The following is a 12,675-nucleotide window of genomic DNA, read 5'->3' as shown; positions in this document are numbered from 1 at the left end:
CCTCTGCCCCCACCTTTACTTGACTATCTGTTTTGAATATCATAATCCAAAGAGCAGCTACTGTTTCAATAGCTAATTCTCCACCATTCCTTCTAGAATGCAGTTAGGTACCTCCCACTTCTGAACACAGAAATGAATTCAGGTTTCTGCCCTTTCCATCTGGATATTGGAATATATTTTTATTATTTGCTCTTTCTTGACCTTTGTGTCCTGTTTACTCTGAAGGTAAAGCTTATCTTTTCTTGAACACTGAACCGTTGTCTTTGATGAGAACACTGGCAACCCAGGGACAAGGGACATAGCTTGTACTTTACTGCAGTGTCCCAGGCTTGCTTCCTAGCCGAAGAGCTACTTTAAAAACTGATAACGTAAGACTCAGACTGCTCTTTAACTTTTGGAATTAATCACACATTAACCTTCATTTGGAAGTGGCATCTTTATCTGCAAGATAGAGGCAGGGAGCAAAGATCTCTGCTCAGCTTCATTTCCAAATGGCCCAAAGTTCTTAGATGGCTATTGTCCTAGTTTCTGTTCTACTGCTGTGAGGAGACACCATCACCAAAGCAACTTTTATACATGAAAACATTTAACTGGGGACTTGCTCATAGTTTCATAGGGTTAGTCCATTATCATGGTGGGTGTGGGGAGTGTGATGGAGTACCATCAGGCATGGTGCTGGAGAAGTAGCTCAGAGATTTATATCCTGATCCATAGGCAGCAGGCAGAGAGAGAGAGAGAGAGAGAGAGAGAGAGAGAGAGAGACTAGGCCTGACATGAGCTTTTGAAACATCAAAACCCATCCCTAGCAACTCACCTCCTCTAACAAGGACACACCTGATCCTTCTCAAAATAGTTCATCAATTAGGACTAAGAATGCAAAAATATGAACCTACAGAGGCCCTTCTCATTCAAACCACCACAGCTAGAGCTTGCTTTTCCCACTCCCTTCCCTTCCCCTCCCCACCTGTCTCCGTCTAGTTCCCCTCCTTCCTTCTATCAGAGCTATAATCCTAATCCAACTTTATTTTGGAATAGATGAGATCACAATTTCAATTTTCTTTCTAAGACTGGTAATGAATGAACTGTCTTCAGACTGGGAAAGCCCATGTCACATGTCTCAGGCTCTCTATTCCCAAATTATGTCACCCCCAAACCAACACTACTGTGAAGGAAATGACACCCAAGCTTGCCCTTCCTCTACCGTGGCCGGAGAGGCAGGGGAGAGAACACTGACAGGAAATGCTGACGAGCTTGGGAGCATGAAGGGAAAAGAAGAAAGCTGGGGTAGTAACCGTGGATATTTATTTTGTTGGTGGGGCATGTGTGTGTGTGTGGTTCTCTTAGCAGGAGGCTGAAGACCCTTCCCACTTGTTCCTGGATGGAGTGGAAGCCGCCGGAGACGACAGCGGCACCCTGGTGGGCCGGGTGGATGGTGGACACTGCTTGCTTGATGGAATGTTGGAGGATGAAACCCGGCCGGGGGGATACCATTGCAGTCAATGTGACCGAGTCCTGATGTCCATGCAGGGGCTGCGTTCTCATGAGAGGAGCCACCTGGCCCTGGCCATGTTCACCCGCGAGGACAAGTACAGCTGCCAGTATTGCTCCTTTGTTTCTGCTTTCAGACACAAGTAAGTGTCACTGGGTCGTTCGTCCTTGGTATTGGGAGGAGTTGTTTTAGGGAAGACAGATAAACTACAGCAGGAGACAGACACTCGGACGAGTATGAAAGCTCAGCTCACGGCTTCCACCTGCACTAAGGTGTCCCCAAATATAGGGAGACCTTGACCCTCACTCTTGTCATCTATAAAATGGGACTAAGAGCCGTAGTGATGAGATGACATTAGATGGCCAGTGTTGGCATTTAAAAATTGAGAAATTGTGGAATTGTTATGGTTTACCCAAGGGAAGACGTTTTTACTGCTAGAGCCACCAAATATTTAGCCGAAAATTAAGTATCATTTGAAGAAGTCAAGTTTTGTTTGGAAAGCTGAGGCGTTAAAGTGGGCAAATGAGTCCTGTTAACCCGCACGACTAAAGAGTCATTGGAAGGTAGCGAGGCTATGGATGCTGAGGGGTTGCTTGGGGACCAGCAAGGTGGAGGGGTGGGGAAAAGCACCTCCTGCCAAGCCTGGCAACCTGAGTTCAGTTCCTAGGACTCAACATGGAGAAGTTGGGAGAACTGACTTGTGCAGGTGGTGGCCTGACTTCCTTATGCATGCCTTGGCAAGGACACGACTAAATCTCTCTCTCTCTCTCTCTCTCTTTCTCTCTCTCTCTCTCTCTCTCTCTTAAAAATTGCTAAAAATCTGGGAAGGCTAAGAAGCAGCAATGTCCCCTGTCCCATTGCTCACCACAGCTTTGAAAGTGGGAACTTGGAGCGATGAGAAGCAGGGGCTGGGTAGTTCTGAGAAGAGTCAACTTTTTGTCCCATAAATATTCTTCCTCATAAGACTGGCAGAATATTGAGGGTAGCTAGCTTACTGTTTATTTCTGTTGTGACTGAAAATGAGTGAGGTTTGCTTGCTTCAAGGAGACAAAGTACAGACGGAACTACGGCAGGCAGGAGGAAGCCACGCTTCTCTGGAGAGTAGAATAGATGACATACTTTTTATTCTGATCTAGAGCCTAACATCTAATCTATACTGCCGCATTAAAACTGCTATTCTTCTCAGTTCCTTAAGTATTAAACCACACTGCATAATACACAGAGGCCCCCTATAAGTTATTTTGAATAAAAAAATAACTTATGCCTGGCATTATGTCTTGGGAAAATATGAAGATGAGCAGGATATGATTAGCTTATGAAAAAGAATAACAACAAAAAAGTGACTGGGCAAAATAAGGTACACTTTTTAAACAGAGATTTCAGGGGAATTTAACAAAGGACAATGCCCCCTCTGCTCGGGAGAGTTAGGAGGGTTTTATAGATTACGGACATTGAGTCAAGTCATACCATGGGAAGGTGGAATCAGTGTAGTTTGAGGAGTCAGGGTAGAGAGAAATAGAGGGCCCAAAGCGAAGAAGTTGTCAACCTCCCTGAGGCCTAACTGCTGGTTTAAATAAGCCTTAACTTATGTGAAAGGAATAGTAGAAGTTACCTCCTGGCTACCTAAATAGACAGCCTATTAGGATGTCTTTAGATGCCAGGAATTAGTGCATTATAATTACAGTACTGGCAAAAGGAAGAGTCTGGAAGGAGTAACATATTCGTAATTACTAATAATTATTGCATCTGCTGATATAGCAGGCTCTATCTTAAGTATCTTCAGTTATTACCTCTTTATATTTACAAAACAGCCTTGTGAGCTATGGCCCCATTATTATCTCCATATTATAGATGGGAAAAGTGAGGCCTAAAGAGATTAAATAGTTTTCCTGAGGCTACAAGCTCATAAGTAAGTAGCTAGAATTCTGTCTCAGGCGGTCTGACTGTATAGCTCAGCCAGGGAGATCAATTTAAAAGAAATAATAGGAGCTCGTTTAAGAAGTTAGGGGATTGGTTTCGGGAATGAATCAGTAAAGGCCAAACAGCAAAGGAGACGCGGCATCCAGATTGGGGTCTGGTTGGCTGAGAGAATGGCAGGGCCACTTGCAGAAATGAGGAGAATCGGTTTTGTGGGAACGTGTGCTGGGGTTGTATATTATGCGGCTTGAGGGCTTGAGTACAGGCTAGCTAACGGACATCCAGAGGGAGCTGTCCAGAGGCAATTGGTAGTGCAGCTGTGGAGCTCAGAAGAACATTACGTGTTTCAGTGGTAAGCAGTAACAGTTCCACGTGAGTCATTGAGAATGGAACGTAGATCTCTAGGGTACGGTATAAATGAGAACATCCCACACCTTGTTGGTTAGATTTATTATTTTTCAGACTAATAATTATTAAGAAGTACTAGGGGTTCATTCTAATGAAGTCGTGTCCTCATAAACTGCTTCTGGAAGAGTGATGTGTGGCAGCCATGGTTGTACTGATAAGAAAGGCTTTGCGGCCTGCCCCTTCCTGGACTCCTGCTTCTTCGAAACACTTGCACTGTGCTCTGTATTGGTGTAGATCCTGGGAACGAGGCAGCTTGTGTGAGCAGGTCATGCACTTGGAACTCTTCTTTCCCTCCTGCTCCTGATGAAAGTAGAATTAATGATGTGAGAAAAGAAAACCCTTGCTAGATTTCTCTGACCTCTAACCTCCCTCTATCCCCTATCTCCCCTCCCCCTCCCCCGTCTCTCTCTGAATTAGGTAGGCACTCTCACTAGCTGGGCAGAAAAACCTTCTGTATTTGGATTACCATCTTCCAGGGATCCATGCTGTGAGAAGAGAAAAAAACATGATCTGCTATGCCTGTTATTATGAATCCAATCTCTCAATCCAAAATGACCTGTCTCTGTCTCTGTCTGTCTGTCTCTCTCTCTGTCTCCCCCACCCCTCTAGTTTCATGCAGCTATCCTAGAACTTGCCATATAGCTAAGGCTGGTTTTGAACTCCTGAAACTCCTGCTTCTACCTTCCAAGTACCAGGATTATAATTACGTGCAACCACATTGGACTTCTAAAAACATCCTTTAGTCACTTCCTCCAGATTCTCCTCCTGTTATGATTCCTCTCAGAACTTGGCCTCTTTATTTATTTTTTGGTAATGGCGTGCATCGTCCTTAGAAAACAACGGGGAAGACTTGAAACAGCTTAGAAGTCTGATGCTTAGAAGGGCAGTGGGAAAAGGTTTGCGGTTGTTAATCCTGGCTTCCTTTACTTCCATCTCCAGCTTGGATCGCCACATGCAGACCCATCACGGACACCACAAACCGTTCCGCTGCAAACTGTGTTCTTTCAAGTCCTCCTACAACAGCCGGCTGAAGACACACATCCTTAAAGCCCATGCTGGTGAGTTGGTGTTTGTGATCTGCTTCTCTTGAGTTGGCTATCTCATGGCCTTGAGTGAAACTTAAAGTCTCCTTGAATGAGCATAATTTATCCTTGGGGTAGTTGCATGTTCACTTTCAAAGAGAATGCAAAATTGAATTTTATTCATAAAACCAAAGTAATCATCAACGTTTCGTTCGGCTGATGCCACCACTAGCTTAGAGTATGCTGTTTTTGTTTTTAAAAGAAATTTCTGAATTATCTTGGCTTGATCACAGAATTATAAAAAAGAAACAAACAAAACAAAAAACAAAAACTCTTACTAACAACTGGGATAGAATGTAAGCTAACAGAAAACTCAGGAAGCATGAGGTTCCCCAGGAGATGCCCTTAGGGAAGCCATGATTTTTCACTTGAGTCACAAGTGTCCAGGAGCGGTACTGTTTCTATCACTGCATGGCATTTGTCCCAGGCTGTGCACCAAGCTGTGACAGCCATCCTTGTAGTCATTCCTACAGCATTCCAAAAGGGTAGGTGTGTGTGATTCCCTCTCCGCCTTTTGTCGCACTTTACTCTGAACAGTCTTGCAGAAGCTGCCCAGAGCCTGCTTCTTCACTTTTACCACCCACTCATATCCAGTATCTTTCCTCTGCTTCATGAGCATTGGACCTGTTGAGCTGTTTTAGTGCCATGAAACTGCTTAAGCAACACAACTGCTCCTAGCCCCCAGTGGGAATCAGAGCTGGAGCAAGGAGATCCTGTAGGTTTGTTTCTGATAGTATTTTTATGTCTCTGGGAAACTTCTAAAGTCCAAGGAATCAGTAGCTTCAGAGTTCATCTTACTTTTTAATACTCCATGTAGATTGTAAATTATTCAGCAGGGACAGACTCCTGGTGAGCTTTTCTCATTGACTTCTGCCTTGTCAAAAAGCATTTTTACCGGTTGGGGGCTAGGTGAATGCTTTGGCCCAGGTGAAGGTCTCTGAACAATCCAGATACTGCAACTTCAAAGCACTAAGCTGAGTGCATGTTCTTAGAGCTGATCTAGCTGCCTAGCCTCCTTGTGCTCAATAATTTGTGAGAAGAAATAGAAGAAAATAAAAGCAATATAATTCTGCTATCAGTACACTGTGGGAGCTTGGGCACTGATGTGGCTCTGAGCCACTGAGAGATCCTTGGCTTGGAGAAAGCAATATGTTTGCTATATGTCTCTCAATTTGTCTGTTCTCCATTGATTGTTTTATTTTTATTGCTGTCTATATATAGGGTCTTGCTATATAGCTCAGGCTGGCCTTAAACTCACTGTCTAGCCCAGGCTGGTCTCAAACTTGCAATCGCCCTATTTCCTCAGCCACCAGTTCTGGGATTACAAGTGTGTGTTTTCATGCCTGGCACTCTGTTGTGCTTTAGAGCTAAGTGGTACGATGGACCAAGCAGATAATCTGGATTTGACTCTTAGGTTGTGAGATGAACTCATAGCTACCTAGCAAGAGTAATGTAACCAAACTCACATTACTGTGAGGGACTAGTGAGATGGTTTTGTGGTTAAGAACACTTATTGCTCTTCAAGAGGACCTGAGCTGGGTTCTCAGTAACCATAGCAAGGCTCACAAACATTTGTAATTCCAATTCTAGGGAATTCAACACCCTCTGGCCTCAGTGGGCACTTAGATACATGTGGTGCACATAAATGCATGTAGGCACACACAGAGACAAATAAGTAAGAATAAACAATAAACCTTTAAAAAATTAATGAGGATAGTAATGTCTTCTGGTTTTTAAATTTAATCTTAAAAATAAACTTAGAAGTATCCAGGAACAGTGGGACACATTTATAGTTCTTGTATTTGGGCAACTGAAGCAGGGGACCCCCGAGTCAAGGAGTTTGAGCTAAGCTTCAGGAACACAGCAACATACCACCTTTAAGAAAATACATTTTAAAAGTACATATTTATTGGAGGAAATCTGAAAACAAAAGGCCTCTCTTCAGTCATCCATAATGCTATTCTATAAAGGCTACTATTAATATTTGATACTGTCAACTGTTTTCTCTATAATCATTTTCCACAGTTGTGATTATAATGTGTATAACGTATGTTTTATGTTTCAATTCATCCCTAATTTTCTGTTTTATTACAAGTTCTCAAGAATTTATTTTAATGGTGGTTCATCAAGATGATGTACCTATGTTTGTCTAATTGTTTTCTTTTGTTTCAAAATCTAGGTTGTTCCTTATCTTTCCAGCATAAATAGTAATTTTTTTCAGTTTGTTTATTTATATTTTCTGTGTGTATGCCATTTCGTGTGTGTGTGTGTGTGTGTGTGTGTGTGTAAGTGTAAGTGTAAGTGTAAGTCAGAAGACTTCTTACAGGAGTCAGGTCTTTCAACCATGTGGGTTCCAGGATTGTAACTTGGGTCGTGAGCCCTGCCCTCACCTGCCTTACCCATTGATCCACCTTGCCAATTTATAAATAATACTAATCTCCAAATGAAGTTTTCTCTGTATTAAGGGTGTATCCCTCCCTCCTTTCTCCTTTCCTCCCTCCCTTTCTCCTTGTCTCCCTTCCTTGCTCATTGGGTTTTTTTTGTGACAGTATCTTGCTGTTGTAGCCAGGCTGTATTCAAACTCACAACCTTCCTGCTTTAGCTCAAACGCTAGGGTTATGGCTTGTAAGCTATTTTCTTAATAGAGACTCTCAGGGGTAGGGTTATTAGATTGGGGACCAAACTGCTTTGTTGTTACTCTAAATGAGATTGATTTCCGGATTGATCAGACTAGTGTATATCTGTCCGATATCAGACAAACTCACTGACAGCCTTCATTCTTAAAATGTAATGAACTTGAAAGTTGGTTTACAGCAAAGGTAAGCCATACTCTTGTCTTAATTTGATCATGGCTTTCTGTGCTGTATTTCAGTTTAAATGTATTACTTATTGAATGCTGAAAACAATATCCACGGGCCCCTTCTCACTTATGCTTCACACATATAATTCTCCCTCCTAAAGCAATGTTCCATTTTTGTACTGTTGGTTAGATTGGAAATGGGGTTTCATGATGAGCTTAACCTCAGCCCCAAATATATGTGGGGAGAAAATGGCTACGAATGTGTCAGATGAGGAGGTATGTGGTTCAGCAGAACCCCTTTCTGAATTAGGTAGCACAGTGGGTGGGAACCATCCCAAAGCTGCCCTGTTATAGGCAGAACAGGAGACACACGGGACAGATGTCTTTACCATGGAGCTTGTCAGGGCTTCTAACATAGGACCTGTGGTTGTGAGAATGGGCAGGGAGTTGACCCCGGAGGGTTTCTAGACCAAGCACCCTTAGAACGCATCTCTAGAGGGAGCCAATTAACAGTGTGGTTTTGCTTTCTAGCCCTCTTTCTCCTGACTCCCACCTTTCCTCTCTACCTCACCACCATCTCCTTCTAGGTGAACATGCCTACAAGTGTTCTTGGTGCTCATTTTCCACCATGACAATCAGCCAGTTGAAGGAACACTCTCTCAAGGTCCACGGAAAAGCCCTGACCCTTCCCCGGCCACGGATTGTCAGTCTCCTGTCCTCACACGCCCACCACTCCTCTCAAAAGGCTACCCCAGCTGAAGAAGTGGAAGACTCGAATGGTAAGAATGGGTTCTTAAGATGGAATCAACCATGTCCCATGGGGTGAGCTGGGATTAGTTTTTTTTTCCTAGAGGAAATTCTTACGTGAAAATATGATGGTTCAAATGAAGGAAAAGATACGAAAACTCTAGATACTGGAGTAGGAAGAGGTGCAAACTCTGCATTTGCATGATGCCCTGGTAATAATGTCCATGGATATTAAATAATAACAAAAGCATCATGCTGGGTAGGATGCACCAGTGCTGGGTTCTCCCATGGTGGATTCTAGTGAGACAGGAATGGAATACAAGATGGACTATCTGTTGTTTTTATGACTATCCTCTTTTGTAAGAAAATGTTCTGTGAGGTGTATGGAGTGTCAATTGTGTAAGCTAACCGAAGCTCAGAACAGAAGGGAAAAGCGAATGAATGGGGTACTCATATCAGAGTGGGTCACCTGATATATTAGGGGTGACAGTGTTTTCTTATAACTGAAGTTTGTCGAGGAAGCATTAATTGGCAAATGGGTTAGAACTGCCTTCTCTTGTGTCATAGCTTCAAAAGACAGGCAGGAAGATGTAGAGAGATGTGCTCGCTCACTGGCGCTGTGACCAAAGTGGCAGTCTTGACTTGGGGCCAGTCAGTTGGCATGGCATTGGGAGGGAAGGGGCAACTTCTTGTTTTGATGGAACCTAGATTGACCAATCAGTTTTCCCAGAATGTCTGTAGGACGGGATGCTTAGTGGAGAAATGAGAGTAGATGAGAGCTTGAAGCTTCTCCCTCCTCCTCTGATGCGTGATACCTCCTGGAGTGTGTCTGAGCCAGTATACGCTGTGGTCTATGGTTCTCCCAGCTTCGGGAGGCCTTTCTCCCAGGATCTGCCATTCCATCCTTGGGAGGAGCTGAGCAGGTAGAAAGTGGAACAAAGGCCTGCATTTCAACAGTCTCCCTCTGGCAGTCATGTTTCCCTAGGCAGTCCTATTTTCTATTCCTGTATGTGAGGTTGAATAATGACATATGCAAGCCTCAGCTGTTTGTCCGGAGAGATTAATGAGACAAGGTGCGCATGTAAAAATGGCTGCTATAATGTCAGGAAGTGTCGGTGAGTGGCCATTTTATTTTTGTGATTTTCATCTTTTGATCATAGTTGTGGTCTCTGATTCCATTTACGGCAAGTGTGGATTTGGGCTTATTCACGTGAGGGCTTAAATGGAGAGGTCAGGGTGACCCGAGACTCTGATAGTCCAACTTGTCAACATAGACTAATTCTCAGGTTATCAAAACAGTAATTAAGGATCTTTATTCATGAAGTCTGTGAGTAGGAGAGAACAGAGAGGTAAGCCCTGAGACCAAAATTCAAAGAAACTAAAAAGCCCTGAGTGTAGACAGCACCGAGAACTAAGGGCTTCTGACTAACAAGGAGGCTTCTTTTGCCTCTGAGGGACTGAGCACACAAGCCACACAACTGTAGCTTACACTGCAGAAGGAAGTCGGTGCTATGTGTGGCTGTAGTAGGAGTCCCCAGACTACAGTGGTTGAGAGTCCACATGGAGGAGTAGAGAAATTACCCTTCTCACCCTCAGATTCTGGCCCTGTGGAGGCTGCAGTATATTGTGACCAGAGGACAAAATCATATTTGACCTAAATTGTAAGGTTTTTATTAATGTGAATTTTAATTAATTGTTTTTCTTTTTAATCTGAAATGGAAGCTATACTCCTGCAGCCATTTGGGTGAAACCGATCTACTTACATACTATTCCCAGTAAAGCTTTTTCCTGGGACATTTCACGCAATATCAAACCTTCCTTTGTCTCCCTCACCAGCCGGGTCTCAGTCCCAGGATAAGGGGTTCCTGTAGACTACTTACTCACTCTTTTCTACCTAGGCTAAAAAGAGCTGGGCTCTGCCAACTCTCTGAACCTGTACTGGCTACAAGCTGGTCTAGGCACAGACAAGCCCTAAATAAACACAAGGCTGTTCTGGCCCGCAGGCACCAAAAATGAAATGCTTAGAACACATCAGCATGTGCATCTGAGCTTACTACAGCCCCCAGCCTGAAGCCTAACCTTTTTATTTATTTATTTTTGGAGGAGAGGGGGGTGTCAGAGTCTTAGAAGCTGGACTGTGGAGAGGGGTGGGTGTCTCAGCAACAGGGCGGTCTGACATTGAGTGACTGTAGCACACAGCTGCAGGATGATAATTTCCTATATGCAGTGGTGCTTTTTGTTTTCTGTCTGGAGAAAGGACACATTTGCTGTGAAAAGCTCTAGGTGGTAACCATTTGCTGAGACCCACACAAAATTCCTTGGACCTGTACTGTTTTTAACATATATAAATAACCCATATCCAAGGGCCAGCCACGATTAGTTTAATGTGATGACAAAAAAAGTTGATTAGGACGTGGGGTGAACAGAAAGGAGGCATCAAATAGACTGCTCTTGTGAAGGAATAATTGTGTGGAAAGAGTAAGTAATAGTTTATGCATTCGATAAGTGTTCTCCTAAAGCCCCGCGTTAGACCTCACATTGTTTAGCACGGCCAGGAATGACTTAGGAGGCCCACGCTAACGCTAGGAGGACTGTTTGCCAGGGAGCTCGTGGTGGATTCCTAGAAACAGCTCCGTCTGGAGGATGGAAAAACAGCTGTGGGGCTAGACAGTAGCCTGTAAATCATGCTTTGAATGGTGTTTGAAACACACATGTGAAATCCAATTGCACATTTTAATAGGGAGAAGCTGTGGGGCGATTGGCTCTCATTTAGGGTTTCCCACACTTGCAGATGCCAGGACACTGTGAACACATGAACCAAAAATGTGTTGCAGGCCTAGGGGAGTGGAGATCCATAAACCCCGGGAAATGGCCAGTATGTCCTTGGCTATCTAAATCCCTCGTGCGCGATGACAGTAAAATGAGTTGACATGCTCACTGCTGTTTTGCAGTGGGCAAGCGCTTGCTATCTTGAGAACAAGCCAGTTCTTTCTGGCACAGGGAAACGGTCCAGAGGGGAGGTTCTGTCTAGGCGCTTCTCAATCCTAACCCAGAGGGATGCAGTGAAGGGAGGGAGGTGGAGCTGAGACAGTGAAGTTGGGAGGTAGGAGGTAGAGAGGGCAGCTCTCAACCCCAGCTGCCTGGCCACACACCTGTTCTGAGCTTCCACAGGGCTCTTGGGCTCTGAGCTGTCAGTCTTGACATGTTTCATGAATCCTCTAAATACTTTGCATGATCAGTTGTTGGGAGGAAAAGCGACGGCTGTGTGGTATTGGTTTTGTGTGTTGGATGATGGGAAATGGCACTCACTCACTATTCAAAACAATGCATTAAGGGGAGGCAGTAAGGTTGTCAACAAAGGGAAGTGTTCCGCAGGGATGTGTTTACTGTGTTCCTTCTCCTGCCTTATAAAATATAGGACTGGCTTTTATCAGGCTGTTTCCAAGTCTCCGCTTTCAGGCCAGAGAAATGCGTCCAGGCACAGCTATACAATAACAAAGAAAGTAGGCCAATGGAGGTTAGCCATGAGGTTTGCTCAGGCCTGAGAAGCTGCACAAGACATGAGCAGTGGATATGTAATTGGAAATTCAGCCATGTCCTGCCTCTTTCCTCCTTGAATTTCCCCTGGCCAAAACTAACCAACCAAGCAAACAAATGATTTCTTCTGTCTATCCAGTTCTGCTATATGACATTGCTTGCTTTAGGAATTAGCTACCATGAGACTGTTAAATCAAAAAGTAGTCACTAAGACTAAGTGTAAAATGAACTAGAGAGAGAGAAAGGGAGGAGAGAGAGGTGAGCTCTTCAGCCCGACACCTAGGTAGCAGCCCTGAGAAAACACAAAGAACTCTTAGTCATAATACCCCTCCAATGGAGAAGTCTTTGATTTTGTGAATTATTAGTAAAAAAATATAATGAGCTATGTGAACTTTTTAGATTTGGGTCATTTTTAAGGTAACAGAAAAATGTAAGGACCAATGTGATTTGTTTGTTTTGTCTGGTTTGTTTTTTAAGACCGGCTAGTCTTGAACCCACTATATAGCTCAGGCTGTCCTCAAACTCACAAATATCTGACTGCCTCAGCTTCCTGAGTACTGGAATCACGGGCATCTGCTACTGTTCCTGGCTGTTCTGTGACTTTGTTGTTGTTATCATAACTTTTTTAGTTGCCTTTTTAAAACTGGAGGTTATAGAGCATTTGACAAACATTTTTTTAAACCAAGCATGTCTTC

The 12,675-nt window shown here is 43.7% G+C and overlaps 1 protein-coding gene across 5 annotated transcripts in view; it reads left to right on the top strand.

The window, feature by feature from the left end:
- Positions 1-12,675, top strand: part of Znf462 (zinc finger protein 462) — a 140,857-nt gene that overhangs the window by 68,723 nt on the left and 59,459 nt on the right. For all 5 annotated transcript variants that reach the window (XM_052715237.1, XM_052715234.1, XM_052715238.1 and 2 more), the window contains exons 5-7: positions 1,528-1,631; positions 4,754-4,872; positions 8,284-8,475. In XM_052715237.1, coding sequence (XP_052571197.1) covers positions 1,528-1,631; positions 4,754-4,872; positions 8,284-8,475 — 415 coding nt within the window. The remainder of the gene's footprint in view (positions 1-1,527; positions 1,632-4,753; positions 4,873-8,283; positions 8,476-12,675) is intronic.

The sequence above is a fragment of the Peromyscus californicus genome, unplaced genomic scaffold (assembly GCF_007827085.1).
Source record: "Peromyscus californicus insignis strain IS unplaced genomic scaffold, ASM782708v3 Scaffold_5__1_contigs__length_169319896, whole genome shotgun sequence".
NCBI lineage: Eukaryota > Metazoa > Chordata > Mammalia > Rodentia > Cricetidae > Peromyscus > Peromyscus californicus.
This window is presented reverse-complemented; position numbering and strand designations above follow the sequence as displayed.